The 18,614-nt window shown below is 34.9% G+C and overlaps 2 protein-coding genes across 2 annotated transcripts; both read right to left on the bottom strand.

Moving 5' to 3' along the window:
* Positions 1 to 2,322: 2,322 nt before the first annotated feature.
* On the bottom strand, positions 2,323 to 10,736 carry LOC145608828 (uncharacterized). Its single transcript, XM_081664420.1, has 6 exons — positions 9,888 to 10,736; positions 6,435 to 6,490; positions 4,326 to 4,435; positions 4,072 to 4,225; positions 3,354 to 3,446; positions 2,323 to 2,698 (listed from the first exon to the last, which is right to left on the bottom strand). The coding sequence occupies exons 1-6, from the start codon at positions 10,669 to 10,671 to the stop codon at positions 2,561 to 2,563; spliced, it is 1,335 nt and encodes a 444-aa protein (XP_081520546.1). The 5' UTR covers positions 10,672 to 10,736; the 3' UTR covers positions 2,323 to 2,560.
* A 1,565-nt stretch (positions 10,737 to 12,301) lies between these two features.
* Positions 12,302 to 17,114, bottom strand: LOC145608896 (uncharacterized). The gene is made up of 9 exons (XM_081664481.1): positions 16,954 to 17,114; positions 16,695 to 16,829; positions 15,847 to 15,963; positions 15,567 to 15,695; positions 14,441 to 14,617; positions 13,935 to 14,075; positions 13,562 to 13,747; positions 13,338 to 13,409; positions 12,302 to 12,927 (listed from the first exon to the last, which is right to left on the bottom strand). The coding sequence occupies exons 1-9, from the start codon at positions 17,092 to 17,094 to the stop codon at positions 12,781 to 12,783; spliced, it is 1,245 nt and encodes a 414-aa protein (XP_081520607.1). The 5' UTR covers positions 17,095 to 17,114; the 3' UTR covers positions 12,302 to 12,780.
* Between the last annotated feature and the right edge of the window lie 1,500 nt (positions 17,115 to 18,614).

The raw sequence follows: 18,614 nt of genomic DNA, 5'->3' as shown, positions 1-18,614 counted from the left end.
GTAAGAGGTAGCCTTGTTTGAGGGTTTGGACCAAATCAACTCTACTTTAATTTAATTTCGTTTCGATTTATTTATTCTTTGAAGTTATTAACGCTTTATTTATGATGTAGCAATTTACAGAAACACGAAAGGTGAGTATTTTATACAATTACTTACTCTTGGTTTATATTAATTACTAATATCATGTTTAGGTTTACTTTTATGCTTTTAATGATTTGACTAATGATTTTATGGTTAAATTGCTTCAAATTTTGTTTTTTTTTTTTTTTTTTTTTTTTTTTTTTTTTATGTATGTTGATCACCAAATTGCATGCTTAAAGAGAATATGAAATTGAAATTAATAAATATAATATGTAATTGAAAATAACAATTAATAAGATAATTTGGACGACCGCTTAAGGTTCCTTTTTAATCTCATATTTTATTGAAGTGATCACTAATATCTAAAATTATGTGTGCATTAATATTCAACCAATTAAACCTAATCTAGTTTGTAACAAATGAACATTTGTTTGTATGCTTTTGAGATCGCAGGAAACACTTTTTACTATAAAAATCGAGTATAGTCCAATATAGGCGAAGTTGTCTTCCATAACTCACTTCGTACCATCATCCCCGATCTTTCATTCGTAGTTCCAGATCATATGGTGTTAGTAATATGAATGGGGTATAACCTTCACGAGTCAATCATTATTGCCTTTCGTTGTTCCTTATCGTGGTTGTCTTTTATGATATGTGAACGGTTTACAAGTTCCTTTAAAAACTTATTAGCGGCTCCTCATTTCTATTGTCCCTAAATAGTTTAATGTCGAATCTCACTTCCAATGATTGTCAAGCATATTCACCACGTGTCTCAGTAGGTGCTTTAATCAACGCCTATACAAACCTTTAATCAGTATTATCTTCAATTATCAATAAGTATACATCATAACAATTAAAAATTAGTAATCAATTCATGGATACAATTTCAACAGATACCCAAAATACTTAGTATATTTTTTTCCTAAGTATATATCATAACTATTATTCAAAGTAGGTCAAATGAATAATGCAAAATATGAAAAGAGTAATATTGAATCTCTATAAATCTTTCTCGAAATTTTTTATATTTATTTTTCAATTTGTCATTTTTCATTTCTTTGTAGCAATTAATCCTTTGTGATAAAACACTCAAAGTGAAATAAGACCATTAATTTGGGTTTTTATTTATTTTTAATTTTATTTAATTTTTTTTATTAACAAAAAAAGAAGGAAACATTTTACAATATTAACAATTGATTTAGGGCATGTTCTGATTTACTAAACTGAGCTGAACTGAACTGAACTGATTGGAGTTAAATCAAACTGAATAGAGCTAAAATGAACTGTTTTTGAGACAAGGAAATTAGGAACTGACTGGACCTAAGCTGAACTAAATTAAACTGAAATTAAGCTGAAGAGAACATAGCCTTATTAATTAATGTCTGCTTACATAGTTACATGCATTCTAAAAATAAAAATGCTAGTTTTATCTTGAAGTCTTTGAATGAGCATCAAACTCATTTTTATTTCTTTTTATAAGAAAAAATTGGAATTATGGAAATGAGAGAGCAGATCTTTTTAAAGTTGGAATTTGGAGGGGAAAGAGGTGCAATTAGCTAAAATAAGGGTCACGTGACAAGCACACTAAAGTCAATGCCGGAAATCAAAGTGTCAAACGCTGGAAAGTAGGTTTAGGTTGTGTTTGACAAATAAATTTTGTAATTAGGTCTGAAGTAACAAACAATTTTTTTAAAAGGTTGATTTTGATAAAATGGTCACTTTAAAAGGTTGTTTTTGACATTTTTTCCATTTTTTTAATCAAATATTGTAAATAATACTTTGTTATATGATGCACATTATATTAATAAGGAGTAACTAGGTTATATCCCGTGCAATGCACCATTATTAAATATTGAAAATTATAGAGTATATTAAAAATAAAAGCATGTAAGAGAAAATATTTAAAATACATGTAATAATTATAAATTTATAATGGATAGTTTAATCTTTTAGGAAAAGATTTATATTTTATATAAAACAAATTATGTCATAATTTAGATATAATTTATTTTTTCCTTACATAACAATAATTTTTTTAGAAGGTACTTTTGGTGGGAAATTATTTAATAATATATTGACAAGTGTGTGTTTAGATTCGCTTTTAGTACGGAGTAGTATTTAATTGATTGATTGATACATTATTACATATACCAATATCTAAACAACTTTCTCTCTCTCTTTTTTTTTTTTTTTTTTTTTTTTTTGACATTTCTAAACAACTTTCTCATTTCTACCAAAAAGTCAAAAAAAGAAGCTGAAGTTCCATTCAGTCTTTCACCGTGGAACATGGGCTATAATAAATTAAATTTACATTAGATAAACTGATGCTATAATAAATTAATGTAGCCCAAGTATAAATTCCGTGAGTAAAATTATTTTTAAAGTGAAATCTTCAATCAGTTGTTGGCTAATGGCTACCTATCTAATCTTCTACAAACAATTTCAGAGGATTTTTGCTAGAAAAATGCATAAAAGGGTATTAGACCAGACCAAGGGCCTCTGCAGCACTTCTTGGGCTCTCTTCACCACAGATACTGACAAAATTTGTCAGTAGCAACTCCCGGTGCTCTGGTTTCAAGTGTTTCTGAAGACCCCGAGCAACCATCTCCATCTCTGGCTGCAAAAACATACACACCTTGAACATTAGAGTGAATGTTACAACGGCAAGAGTAGCTACAATTTGAGCAATCAGCAGTTCAGCACCACTTTAAAACAGAATGCGTCTTTCTGGTAAATAAACAGCCTTATTAGAGGTAGGGGAGAGAACAAGTATAGAGAATGGGAAAGATATGAAATCTCTAACTTTAAACAGGAGACCGTTAAGCAAGCATAAAGCCATATAAAAGTCAAAGCAACAACACTACAACTATATTACCCCAAATGGCTCTAAAAAGCTCCTGCTTTTTAGTGGGGAGAGAGGGATCACATTTATGTGGCCTTACCCCTAATCTAATGCATAATAACTGCCTGTTATTTCATAAAAAGTAAGTGCAGGAGGTTTAATAAGTTACTTTTAGGTAGTTAATTATAGTCCAAAAACAAAATAAATACTGTATAAACATTTGACTCCATCGAATCTTAGCTTACTATGCCGTTGTATAATGGCCACAAGAAAGCCAAAAATTTCTTTCATTCATATAGTTTGATTATTTTCTGTTAAAGTTCTTTCACATATACATAAATTCAAGCATGACCCATCAAAAATACTCTAAAAAGTCTTTCACAGCCCAGCACACATAATAATCCAAAAGCAACTAAGCAAATATACATACAGAAGAAGGTTCTGGTGGAAATATCTGATGAATTAGACATATTTTCTTCAATTCCTCCATAGCTTCAGAATGTTTCGCTTGCATCTCCAAGGCCTGAAAAAAGAGGGAACAGACAACAACACTAGAATCAGTCCATTCAAACATTAGACATGGATGTTAATTGGAGCCTAAACACAGGAACTTCATATAAAAAACAAGAATCGGGTCACCACTGCCATGGTATAATGCATCACAATTCACAAGTAGGCAAGTACTCCTATTGAATTTCCTTTCTTAGGCTAATAATGAAGTGTCCGAGTGTATAGAATCCATTAGGAGATTATCAGACATAGTTACTTGAGAAAAAATGAAGAGTCCACGCATCATACAAGTCCTGTGTGTAATGAAGACCAACTTTGAGCCATTAATTTAATGACTTCACATCAACTAAAGAAATTACATTCTAGTATTATATAGCCTGAAAATTACAAGGAAAAACCTAGATAAATACAACAAAGTATAATTCATCGATGAACTTAAAACATTCTCTGCACCAATGCTTCATCATCAAATCTTGATGGATGCTAAAGTGTGGTAAATGCATCAATTATATTTCACTAAATATGTTTTTCAAGTAGAGAAAGGTTGGTCAAATTAACATAATGTAAACTAATAAGAAGCATAAAACAAATGATATTACAAACAATTAAGATTAAACATTGATAATTAATAGCATTACCCAAGCCTGTAAAAACCATTGGCGTGTTTGAGCAGCAATAGCAGCAGATACAATTGTTGCTGCTCGAGGATTAGAGAGACCTACATCATAAGCAAGCCCAGCTACAAACAGACGAGCATCTTCACCATCAATTTGGACTGAAGGACTTCCTGCCCTGCAAAATAACTTAATATATCTCAAGTATTGGAGAGATCTGGAAGTGCATCAGATCTGGAAAATTGTAAGCGGATGTTAAAAGTGAATATGACTAATACCTACAACAAGTGTTTATGACATTGTGCACAGCTAAACGATAAAAAGAGTCTCGGGCATTCTCTGTACCGAAAGAGAGTTGTACTCCAGAAATTTTACAAATCCTATGCAGCTGCTCATCCCGCCAACAAAATTAAACAAAAACAAAATAGCCATTCCAGTCAATAATTCAAGTGAAAAATAAAAACAGCAACACAAAGTACAATAAGTACACAGACACTCTTTTAATCTAGCATTTGGACGTTCAAATAATTAAAAAGAGAAAACATATAGGCTCTATCGCTCCTAGTTGAAGCTGTTGTGTTAGAATCCAACCTCCTTTCAATGTATTCTAGGCCTTTCCATTAAGATATTTAGCGTTAGACGTAATAATAATATTAATGTCGATCAAATGAAGGAAAATAATTGTAATTCCAAAGTAAAGCTATTTATTTGGTTAGGCCTTTATATATAATGTGCTGCTACACTGGTAATAAAGGCTTCCTACCCAAAGTCACCTTTGCTATAATGCTTGCATTGGGTTATTAGGCCTTTATAACGTGCCTACACTTTTAATATAGCACCCCAAACTCATTAAAGCTCTGCAAATGCAAAATTCTTCTCGTCTTCTTATTCCTGCTATGTGCACACAAGCACTATGATAATGGTCTCTGTTCTTGTCGCCAATAGGCAAGAGTTCCCCTCCTTAAAGTAAATACCCACAAGGGTTGCTATGTGCACACTAGTATCTTTCCACACTAGGCTTGCACCCTTGCCAACACATTGGCAACAGTGTGCCACACAATCCGGTGTCTAAGCACTTAAACCATGACCCATTACATCATAAATTTTAAAATTACGTTCTTCTACCTTACATAATTTGTTATCACAATTTAGCACAAGCGAAGTGAATTCACACTTCATATCATCTATAATAGTTGGAGAACTAGTGTATATCACAAGATGATTAAAAAAAAGATTATATTTATAACCAAACTCCTCAATATCAAGTGTTGGGATTGGGGGTTTTCAAGAGCTTCATCTAGATAATCACACTAAAGCCTTATTACAAACTAGCCAATCCTCTCTGTCCACCTATTGGACAATACCAGAGCACAAAGGTTACTTATCTGCAGCCCTACCTGGTAAACAATGATCGACGTTATGGGAAAAACTTTTGCTAAATGCTGGGACCTTCTGGACTGAAACTTTTATCCCATATACTCTGAGGTAATGCATCAAGGAGGGGTAGTAAAAGTCAAACTAAGGAAAATAAAGGTGAGTAGAGATGGTGATTAACGGAAAGAAGTGGTAGTAAAGAAAATATAGTGCTAATATTATAAAGGACAGGGAAGGATGATACGAATTATTATCATCCTAATGGGAGTAATTGTTACCCACCTTTACCCTAGGATAGCTATTACCCTCCGTATGAAAGAAATAGCTTTTCCCTCTCTCCTTTTGTCATGACACATTCATTACTTCATCCCCCATACAACCATCTCTTCTCGGCTTCATTTTCTGTTTTTTTGACTTTTATTACTCCCTCCGTCCCTATTTAGTTGACATGCTTTCCCTATAGGGCCGTCCCAATTTAGTTGACAGTCTTGAGACACTTAAACTTTTTTCGATCCCACTAATTTTTAAATTTCCTTTCTATGGGTCTCATATTTTTCCCAACTTCTCTGAAAACAATTCCCACACCCCACTAACTACAATAAAAAACTACACCACCACCAACTTTTACATAATAAAATACTAGAGTTGAAAAATATATCTAAAATTCTATGCTGGTCAAACCATGTCAACTAAATAGGGGCGGAGAGAGTACCTTCTACTGCAATGCCTTCCCTTACATAGCAATGGAGCGAGTTTATGACTTACCACCCCCCCCCCCCCCTCCCTTACAAACCCTGGAAAAAAGTTTACCAAAATTTAAGATAATTGAAAAAGCAATTTCAACTTGGGTCATCTATATCCACCACAAATTTACAGCAGGAAGAAGTTCAAAGCAGCTATGACCCTAAAGAAACTCAAGATTATTTGCAAAACGCCAAAACAAACATGTTAATAACAGAATTTTATAGTTATAACTTATAAGATAAAGATGATTAGCATAGGAGATCACCGACTTCAAGTATATCTTCCTCTGAGACGTCCTTTCCTCTCAATTTATCATCCATGATTGCTGGAAACAGGCCAACGAATCATGATTTGAAGAAGAAAAGTATGATTCTAACATTTAGACAGGCTTGAAATGCATGCATTTACCTGTTCAAAAGACAAACAGCAATCAATCACACAACGTTGACACCTTGGGGAGTATAAAAAGTACACAACAAAGAGGGAAGATAAAATACTAAGCATTACTATGGGGTATGGACACACAACACAAAGGTACCTGTTCTTTCAAATAACATAATGGCCTGTTTGGTTTAAAGTATTTCATTTAAAATGCTGGATTTGGCCAAATTTTCATGTTTGGGTAATCCAAATATTTGGATTTAGAATTGGCCCAATTCCAACCCAATTAAAATATGAGGCCATATATTAGATTTTGAAATTCAATCCAAAAATCCATCATTTGAAATCCCACCACCTCAAAATTAACGACATTTGCTCTCTGCCATTCTCCTCTTCGTGCTCTGCCTCTCCCTCACTCAAGCTTTCTCTCTCTTCAAGCTCTCTTACAGAATTACAGTCTCACGCAAGCTTTCTCTCTCCTCGAGTTTTTTCTCTCTCCTACTCTACTGTAAAATAACACTTCTAAAGTGATAATCTTACAAAATTGAAGGAGAGCATAATTCTCGATTTCCAGGTTGCTATGGCAGAAATCTAATCCAAGTTCAGCAAGGAGCGGAAGATTTTGTCAATTAATAATCCGCTCGTTAATCAGTGTGATAAGCTTTCGATTTTTTCCAAATTTTTGGTTGTGTAATTTTGTCAATTTGATGAAATTAGGGCTTATTGTTAAGTTTTCCCCCAATTCATGCTTCAATTTTGTTTCAATTCGTCGATTTATGCGGCTGATTGAATCTTGTATCACTTACACTACAGATTTCTCGTTCTTCGTTCTTCTTTAATTCGTGGTTTTTTCCCTAATTTTTTTAATTCTCTGAGTTGTTGTTTAAATTTATGTGCAACAGTTTATGATTTGGGAAGAAAAAAAAGCAAAAAGCAAAAAAGAAATTATTCTGGAAATAAATGGTGGAAAAAAAATCAATTTTGTTGTTGGTAATAAAAAAAAAAAAAAAAAAAAAAAACATGAAACTTGGCCAATTTCAGAAAGTGAAATTACTTGGCCAATTTCAGAAATTAAAATTCTTAATTTGCCAAACATGAAACTTGGAATTGAATTCTAGAAATTGAAATTGTGGAATTGAAATCAATGATTTCAAATGAAATGTGAGTATCCAAAAGCAACCTAAAGGTAAACTAATCATTTACTCACAAGAAATAAAAGAATAAGAGAGAGGAGAATTAGATTACAACCATGTTGGATTCTATTTCACATAACAGAATCTAAGTTTGACAGGAGCTTTGCCTTGGGTCATCTCTCTCCCCTTCCCCCAGGACCCCAACAGGAATTTTCACTATGTATGATCTCTCTATCTCCTCCCTCATTAAAGTGAGATATATAAGTACTATGTCAACTGTGACATGATCTCCACTCCGAAATTTTAACAAAAGTTGCTCACTTCCCTATTACAGGCTTTACAGCCATATGTTATTAGCTCAAAGAGGTTGCTTGCTGCCTCCGGATAAAGCTTGAACAACTTATCAAATTGATAGCATCGAACAACTTGTCAAATTCTCTAATCCAATTTTCAAGGCTTGTAGGATCTTCCTTTCAAAGATGAAGGGGTGATATAGAGAGCCACTAACTGGAAGCATAAACTAACATGCGAGCCACTAATTGGCCTGTTAAAAACTTTAACTAACAAGCGGGCACTAATTGGATTATCCCAAACAAAAGAACTACTACAACTTGACATCTAGGGCATTGATTGAAAATATTAAAAATAACAAGGAGTAAAGTATCAATCACTGTCTTCAAAATAATAATCTGCTTTGCTTGGATCATAGTCTAGATCATTGCCCTTTGATTCACCATCAACTCGGTAACCTCTAACGAGTGAACTTGGTGTATAAAAGGCTGAGGGGTAAGATTAATAGTTTAGGCTAGTTCTTTGATGAATTGGGTAAGGAACTCATATTGGTTTAGGCCCCAAACAAATTGAAGAAATAGGTGTGCATTCGGGCTTGGTTCTATAGGCTTTGAAGTATAAGGTTCATGCTTGGCCCTTTTTGAGATTTGAAAGGCTAACAGATGGTTCACTTTCTGTAATAGACTAACCTTAGGGGGGCAATTTGGAAAGTCTAGTATTATTAGGTTAGTAGTTTTTTAGCCTAAGTATAAATAGAGAGAGGGGAGGAAGAAGAAGGGAGGCAGAGTTTTGGAGTGAATCCTTGAGAGAGTCGTGACCTAAAGTCACTATTTGGAGAGTTGTGACCTCAAGCTACTAATATGAGCTTTTTATGCTAAACCTACCACCTTTTGTAAGAAACCATTAATCTGTTTAATCAAATTTCCAAGCTTCCTCCTTTAAATTTCCTCTTAATCAGTAAAGTATACAAATCAGATTACCAACTTTCTCAGGTAGACATGAAAGAGTTTTCATCAGGATTCCACACTCATGAATATGGTTAATATTTGGAATGTCAAAATCTTCCGAAGATTGGCAATTGGGGGATCATGTAGTTAATTTGGTATCGCTCTTCTAATGGTACTTCAAATACTTCCACCTCTCTCGAGGGCATACTCCAGCTATTCTCAAGATAATGCAAATCAGTTTTAGAGTTAGTCGGAAGTTCCTAACCATTTTCCCTCATGCAAGTGTCTCTCATCATTCCAAAATCTGTTTTGTTTAGTCACATCTCTATATTTGCGAATAATAGGCTCACACATATAAGTTTCAGGCAAATGAACTAGATCTAAGAGGACCATCCAAGGTGCACAACATACCACATAATATGCGTACTAAAATCTCTCACAATAAGATAATCATTCTAGCCACTACCTGAAAAGCACTAATCGACATATTAGTTCTTCCCAACAATTATAAGATTTTTGACTGAGTTAGCATGCTAGCCACTACCAGAAAAAATCTGGGCAGTAATGTTGTTCACGTAACAAAATTGTCATAATGCAGAATGGCTCATTGACCGTAAATGTTCTAATTAACATATAATGTTAAGAATGTATGCCTTAGTCAGATGGATCATCATAGTAAATGGTATGATCCAAAGGTTAATTATGTTTGCTCTAGTTCAGATACTCCTTACTTCTAACTTGCTGCATCAACCTACATAGCAAGAATTTCTACCCCAATTAATATCGACTCTCATCGTAGTAATATCCCACATATCATCACCAAGAAATTTGTTCATTAAAGAATGAGAGAAACTACTACTTGTATTAGAATTTATGGACATTAAAGCAATTACTTTCACACCACATTTAATAACAAACACAAAATCAACTATCATTAACAAAACTTTGTGTGAGTCCTAAAAACACGAACCTTGAACGAGTTTGTTGGCCGCACTCCGGTACTCCTCCCTCAATACTTCCACAACAGGCCTTGGACTAATAACTGGCCACCACCCGGGCAACTTCCGCTGCGGCTGCTTTCGTATCGAATTCCTCGACATTCCCTCCGAACCGCGTTCATTCAACTCAAGATCACTCTTTCTCTCCACCCCCTCCACAACTCTCTTCTCAACCACCACTTCTCTCCCACCCAAACTCCTATCCCTCCTCGTAACAACCTCCACCTTAATCTCCCCACCTCTCCGCCGCAACCCTAACCCTAAATTAACCAAAACCCTAACAAAAACAACACTAACAAAACTCCAAAGCACAACACCACCTACGAATCGAACAGTGGATTCAGTACACGACACAACAATTCGATTACTCCCAGGTTCGACAACAACAAGACTACGTAAATCATTATAAGCATCAATCCCAGAAGACACAAATTGATGAAACTTCGATTCACACAAATCAATTGTTCTTTGAAAAGAGAGTGGTGTTTTGGATTTCAATTGATCAACATCAAGTACAAATTGGAGTTTACCAGAATCAGAAGATGGAGATTGGGATTGAGAGGGGTTGTTTCGCTTGTTAGGGTTCCGGCGAGTGGAGCGCCGGCGCCGGCGACGAGGAGAGAAGGAGCAAGAAATTGGGATGACGGAGGTTTTGGGTTGCCATTGATGGTGTAGTTGAGGTTGGAGGATGGAGTGTGGGACTGAGAGGTAGAGGTTGGGGTAATGGCGGAGTGAGGTTGCGGAGTTTGCCGCCATTGGAGAGAGAGTGTGAAGGTTGGTTGGTAGTTGCAGTGGAGCGGGAAAGAGGTAAAAGGGAAGGAAATGTGATTGAATTGAGATAGTCTTACCCAAACATTGGAGTACGTTTTACGTATGTGATTAGTTGGTTGGATACGACTCGTACGAGAGCTAGTGGCCGTGTCACTCGTGTGGATTATTGGCTTCGACTAAGGCGATTTGATACGGGGTTGTTGCGCATGATAAACTCGAGTCTATAGTGAATGTCGAGTCTTTGAAAAGTGAAACATGATATGTAATTTTACAAGAACTTATAAAGTTACTTTATTTATTTATTTATTTATTTATTTTATTTTATGTTTTTTTATCATTAAGAATTTACGAGTTAATCTCATTAATAAAAAAAAATCTGTTTATCAAATGACAAAATCGTAAATACTTTACATGTGGGGATATTGATCATTTTTAATTGGGGGGTTGGGGGTGGGGGGGGGGGGGGGGGGGGGAGGGGTTGTTGAATTATGGGTCCCTTACTACGTGGAAAAGCCCATTTGATGTGGTGATAGTTTTGGAGCAAGTAGTATAGCTTAAATCTAAATGTAAACACTAATTGTGGTTTTACGGTGTAAACTTTGTGGGCAACAAAGGACTTTGTATTACTCACAAATTGGACAAAACCCTGTTTTCTGGTGACATGTTCTCAATTTCTTCCTTCATAAATTAGCTTTTATGATTGTTGTTGGGTAAATTGAGTACCCACATTTGAGATTTGGAATTGTATTTGGGTAACATTCCTTGTCATAATAAGAGTAATTGGGCGGACTCCCTAATTTTCCTATGGTTTTCTCTTCTCTTTGAAGGGGTTTTCCACGTAAACATCGTGTGTTCCTTGCTTGGTTAATTGGTCTCATTCTTTGCTATATGTTGCTACATTTTATGTGCTGATATTGTTGGTGTATTGTTGATCTTGGAGAATATATCATATGAGATTGCTAGTGTTGGTGTGACATTGAACAAACTAGTAGTAAGGACTTGCTTGTGGTTTGTTTTATCACTTACTTATTTCACAAGAGGTGTGTTTATCTCAACAATTTCAAACCCAAAATAAATTCTCAACCTTCTTTGTAGACCTTGTGATTTATGCCTTTATGGTATAGAAAGCCTATATGGGATGAACTCATTGAGCTGCAAATTATGGAGCTGTTCTCCTCACAATCTCACATGACCAACATGGCTCAGTGCTTTGCTCCAAGCTTCATTGCAACCCCGTATACGGAAACGGAAAATTTATCACTGCAGCTCTGCCTGTCAAAATTTACTTGCTTTCTTGTAACATAATGCCAGTTTTTTGGGCACATATACACAACTCAAGTTCAACTTGATACTCCATTAAAACTCTGCCGAGTTTTGTAAGTTGTGTTTAATTCATGTCATAACACTACCCATTACCTGGGTACATTAAGACATCAAGTTCTCCTGAATATTACTAAGCCGTGCAGCCTGTTTTTCACATTATAGGAATCTTTAGGTGAACAATCCCAGCAAAAATCAGTATGCTTGGGATCTGATCTTCTGAGCAGCGTCCTAGAAATTTTCCAACATCGTTAATCAGGCTATATGACTAAGAGTATTTGAAAATGAACAAAGATCACAATTATGTGCATTCCAATTAAATGCCTAGGCAATGCCCAAATTGCTGAGCAGTGCAGGAAGCAATTCAATACCCAAGTATGCAGGGCAGAATCAACCTGATACTATACAAGCATTGACCAAGGAAGAAATTGGCGGACAAAAACACATCATCAATGCTAATACAAACTACAGTGGTATTCAATCTGTGCATATTAAGATGATGGGGATGCTGAGCACTTGCTTTTTTTCAATAATGCCGCATCTGAAAAGGACTTTGACCAGCATAGCCATGTAGTATAATTAGTTCTTGACTTCTTGGTTCGTCACTCCATGCTACCATCAGCGGTAAGCATCTCAGGATGCAAGCTTGAATCACCTCATTGTTGCTATCTGGTAAGAGCTTCTATGATGGCAAACACCAAGGTCACAATCCTTTTAGAGGGAATGGAGAGCAGGGGTGAGTAAGCAGCAGAGAGACTGAGAGATGGAAATTGATCAAACATGGACAACCGAACCATTCAGTGACAAGGATGATCTGCAAGGAATATTGTTAATTCTGTTTTTCCGAAGAGAGTACGGATCAATTCCTGCCTTGTGAGCTGCAATAACTCCTATAGCTTCCCAGTAATTAGAAACATTCACCTGCAGAGAACCCATAAGTCAGATATTGAAGTATAGTTGGTGGAAAAAAAGCAAACAATAGGCGAACATAGTAAAATGATACAGTAGTAGAACTTAGGTAGTTAAAGAAAGGGAGAGTTCTATTGATGAGAATATGATTAGAAAAAAGATTTAGAGGTACTTGTAGAGTTGTAGCTACACTGGCAGATTGTCAGAGTACTGTCATTCCAAATACTAAACTGGCAGATTCAAAGCACTGAAGCAATCTCATTTACAGGTACTTTTCTCGTAAAAAACAAAGTTTTTAAAATTTTAGCTGTTTAATTGCATAATATTGTTATATTAAAATCAATAGGAAAGGTTCTACTAAAAGTACCTTAAAGTGGAAAGATAAATGAAGCATAATGATTTGCAAATAATGAGCTGCATACCGTTTCAATTTGAAGACTGTCAGGTGTGTCACTGAGAACAGTTGTATTCTCTTCAACAGCAACTATTAGAGGCTGTATAAAGTCACAGTAAATTAATTACTTCTAATATCACAAGCAGTCAATTCCAACAGAAATATAGCAATAACTCAGTGGTACTCCACAAGTAATGAAAGATCCTTGTATTTGGATGAGAATGAAAAAACATAATCTTGTTCAGTCCATGCCTTGTTTCTTTTCTTTCTTGCAAAAGAAAGAACACCACTTCCGGCACAAGCATCTATGGGAAGGATGACGCTATCAACATCATTTGCATATATGCAGCCTTTCTCCATTACATCTGAGCCAGTAACCACATACTGTGGAGCATTACTAAGCCCGGCGAGCACACATGGCAAGAATGTGTATCCAATCTGGTAAACAGGAATCCAAAGACAGAAGTTCATCAAAAAAATCATGGGCAATAAAATAGAATAAAAAAAAAAGTTGCAGCGTCAACACCAAAAAAAAAGTTGGACATCAGAAACATGAATGAAATCTGTTGGATCCATACGCGACCGAAAGGATTGTAAACTTGGAGAGTTGGAGAAGATCAATCACCTCTTCAGCAGCCGATTTGGGAGAAAGTGATTGGCTTAATGGAACAGGTAACAGAGCTGGAGCATGTGCGCAAGGAATTTGGAATTCTTTCACAACTAGATGACTTATAATAGCCTCTACTCCGGCCAAGGTATCAACTCCCTGCACAATTCAGAGAGGCCAATTGGATTAAATTCCCCATGGATGCACATATAATAACTTAATCCATTTAACAGAGCTAAAAGGGTGACCCATATTTAACTTTTGTGCTTAAGATTATAGTAGAGGAAATTGTCAAACAAATGTCTTTTGGACTGTTCATTTTCTAATCAACAGTCTATCCTCTTTACAGTCAATCAAAGACTTCAAACATGATCAATTCCCCAAATGCACAACAAGCATCATCAAGAACCCCATATGTGAGGTACAGCAATAAGAGTAATTTGATGATGCATGGTAGGTAGCCTTAGAAGTAATCAAATTTATAAAAATAAATCACAAACAAGGAATTAGATACAGGAACATACAATTCCTTGACGATAATCATGCATGCTGTCTTCATCTTCATCAGGAAAGCGGCCAACAACAGCAACAGCGTTCACTTGTGATCGATTTACCAAACTCTGTACAGCTCGTAGCAGTGAGTCAGGATGCTTTACCCTCCCACTTGACTGCCCAGTCTTTGGATCAATCCACTTTTCTACCTATACAACATACAGTTTAATCTCTAGCATATATAAGAATCATGGTACATGGTACGAAAATTTGCCTCATGTCATTTCTAACAAGATAGAGTTTATCAAAACAAAGCATGGGCCTCATATATTGTTCATAACAAATAGAAAGAGAGACAAAATGAAATACTCTGTTTGCAGGAAATAGCTTAATGAAAATAATGACTCTCCCCTTTTTCATGTTATTTTATTCACAAACAACAATGTAAGTCACTGTCTAAAACCAATATATTTCTTTCCTCTACTTATAGTCACTAATATAGCATTTAACATAACAGTGTAATAGTCAATTGGCACTCTCTTTTTCTAATTTAAGTACTAAATTAATGCCCTACAATCTTAGTTATCCTTTATTGTAAAATGGGGAATAATATTTGTCACAACTCAAAGGAACTTCAATTTTTAATTTTATGGTGATTTGGGAGATAAGGAAGATTAATTAAGGATTAAGAAAACTAGCGAGGAATGTTCTTAAACTAGATAACTTGATAAAAGCATAATAGTTGTGAGAATAATATTTCAGACTGTAATACTGTATACAACTTTAGCTGCTTGCTTATGTGACATGTCGATATTTATGACAGTGTGTCTGACAATACCTGATGTTCACAAGCCAATTGAAAGATCCCAATAAACAATCTCTACAAAAAACACTGTATACCACACTTACCACCTTATTAAAGAACAAGACAAGATGAAACTATGTATAATATAGTGAGCTACTAAAGAGAAATTGGCAAATCAAGAGAAGAAAAGCAAAAGACATGTATAAGGAAAAAGTCTTAACCCATTCCATTGTGCAATTATACCTTTTCTCACCATATCCACATTTCAGTTCCCACTCATTGAATTTCCTTGTTTAAGGCGCAGTTCTTACAAACAATTCAACCCAATTCACATTCTTTGTAGATTATCATACCTCAAGAGGCTTGTCTGTGACAACATATTCTAGAACAGGCAATCCAAGGGAAGCTCTTGCAGCATCAGCAACCTGCAAATGGCGCATACGGAGCTCCATTTCTATGCCAGCATCCAGAACTAGTCCAACCTGATTACATCCAAAGAAGTAGCATGAATTAAATGTTGCAATAGAAGCTAAATATGAAGTGAGCACAGGAACTACTTTGCTATTGTACTATAGAAAGTATAAGAGCGTCAGTGCTCGGAAATATCATGGGAGATAGGTATTAGATGCACACCTTATTTTGATGAACTGGATCAAGTGCCCATAAGCCTTCAGCAAACTGGTCCAGAGCATAACCTTCCACATATAATATATTTGGAACGGGCCAGTAAAGCATGGCTGCATTTAGAACCTGTAGAAATATATCAAATTTAGAACCTGTAGAAATATATCAAATTTAGAACCTGTAGAAACATATCAAATTTCTTGGAGCAGAGTCTATCACATCATCCATTACTCTTACTCTAAAGCCGGCCAACACCCTCACAAAAATCATTAATTACACACTTCATTGATTGTCCATTTGCATTGTCTTATTCCAAATTCCAAAAGATGATAAGTTGTACTTTCAATAAACTTCTGAATTCATTTTAAGACTTTCTTTGATGGGAAAATCTCCAATGCAATAAAGGCATAGTTTTGCTTCTTTTTATCTTCTTTGGCTTCAGATTAGTATGTTTTATATCGGACCATATACGATATACAAAGGGTGACAAATGATTGTAATTAAAAACATAATTTAGCCTTCTCAATTCCTAACTTGACCAAAACTCAGATATTTCAACTGATAATTACTTCCAGTGCTTAAATTATGACTTAGATAACACTAAACATGCAAGTTGAGTCCGGTTGAGTTGGGGTTTGTAGGAGTCGAAACATTTACGGATTAATAATTCTCCAAATTACTAGGTACTCGTATATCATATCATCACTAATCCCAAACTTACATCAGCATACTACCCATGTCTAATTCTATGCAATGCCAATTTTCACAAGTTATCCAAAAAATAAACCCATAATCATATTATCCCAAGCTAAACAAAGATGATAAATAACCAAAAACTCGAAAGATAGAGTAATTACATTAGGATGAGAGATGAGGCAATCAACAACAGACGCAAGCGCACGCGCCACCGGTAAAGCATCACCGGCGTAACCACCAATGGCAGCTCCGACACCCGTTGGAACTATCATCACACTCGTATACGGCCGCTTAAACTATAATAAAATACTAACAAATTATTCAAATGCGTAACAACATTATAATAAGATAATAATCATTGAAAATTGCAATTATACTTATAATTTAAGTATAATACAACATTATAGTGAAGAAGCTGACCTTGTTGGGTGGGAGGAAAGAATTGGAGCAAGAAAATGCATTTGGAAGGTTCAAAAATGGTGGTTTTTGGGGTTTGAACAAGGTTGGAAATTGGGTGGTGGAAGAAGGAAAGGTAGGACTGGGTTTTAGAATAAGCGCCATTTTTTTTCTTTTCTTTCTTGTTCTTGATTGTGTTAGAACTTAGAAGGATTAGTTATACACTTGAGACTTGAGAGCATTATAAACATTAAGGGTCCGTTCACATTTATTTAATTTCAGTTCAGTTCAGCTTCAATCAGTTCATTTTAATTCAGCTTCAATCAGTTAAGTTCAGTTCTTAATTTCCCTCTCTTATAAAATATTCAGTTCAGTTCGGTTCAGCTCCAATCAGTTCAGTTCAGCTCAGTTCAATAAATGTGAACAGGCCCTAAGTAGAGTGTTTTTCAAAAAGTAAATCAAATTATTAAGTAAAGATTAACTAATGTTAAGAGTTGATGAAATTGTTGATTATAACGAAACAAATGAAAAATACTGGTATGTTTTTGTTACGACATAAGTAAGAAGATGCCCACAAAAATTTGAGAAAGATATACACAATGCAATGATGTATGTGCATATCCTAGGTATCTAGATGATTGCTAGCAAGTTTACATTCATATATACTCGATAAAAATTGTATCATTAGAGATTATTTCCATAGTTATTTAATATATTTTGAATTTTTTATCATTATGAGAGAAAAGTGTGTTTGCTCAGGTGGCAGCTTCATAACCACAATAAATAGTCCCTCTTTGATTACTACCACATTTATTTATTGAACAATACCTGCATAATATTTATTTGGCAAATACCTTATTAGTTCTCATACATTTCCAATTTTCTACTAATAAGAGAACGGGGCTCGTATTTCTCATGGTGATAAGAAAAATAAGTTAAGGTGCTTAAGTAATTTTGATCACCACAAGTATTATTTTCTGGTAGCTATTAAGTAATTTTGATCATCATAAGTAATATTTTCAAGTAATTTGGATTTCTTAAAAGCCATAAGAACTTAAAAGTCAAGATTGGAACACAACATCCAAGTAATCACTATTCTATGGAAAGGAAAAGACATACCTACTCAAGTTAAAATTGCTACTGAACAAGAAAAGACAAATATCCTGATTCTCTCAAGACAACAATTACTCATCGCTTTTAAAACTGAATATTCAATGGTAAAAAACACCCCATGAATTATGAGATATAGACATCACAAAAGGGATGGATGTAGCCTCAAAAAACAAAAACTATCAAATTTACAAATTTCCTCCTTAGAGCCTTGATTAATTCATAAATCTTTTCAAATCATTATCTATCTATTCCTTTAGAATTTTATGAAAGCAAAAGCTAACAAACGCCCCTAACAATTAAGAGGGCGCCCCAATTGATCTTTTTGATAAACATGAGTTGTTTATCAAATCTAAAATAAAAAACTTGTAAATACATGACCAAAAAATTGCATTGTTGATGAATAGCTAACACCATTAGCGGTTTTACCAAAAATGCTCAGTGTTAGGAAGAAATTGCTCAGCCTAGGCAAAACAAGGCACACATACACAGTATCTACCCCTTCCAATGTACATATGCACTGTACAATGTGCATTCATAAAAAAAGTCGAGAAAAAAATACTTCACAGTTTTGA

The sequence above is a fragment of the Chenopodium album genome, chromosome 23 (genome assembly GCF_948465745.1).
Source record: "Chenopodium album chromosome 23, dcCheAlbu1.1, whole genome shotgun sequence".
Classification (NCBI taxonomy): Eukaryota; Viridiplantae; Streptophyta; class Magnoliopsida; order Caryophyllales; family Amaranthaceae; genus Chenopodium; species Chenopodium album.
The sequence above is the reverse complement of the archived record's forward strand: the minus strand, read 5'-3'. Positions and strand labels throughout refer to the sequence as shown.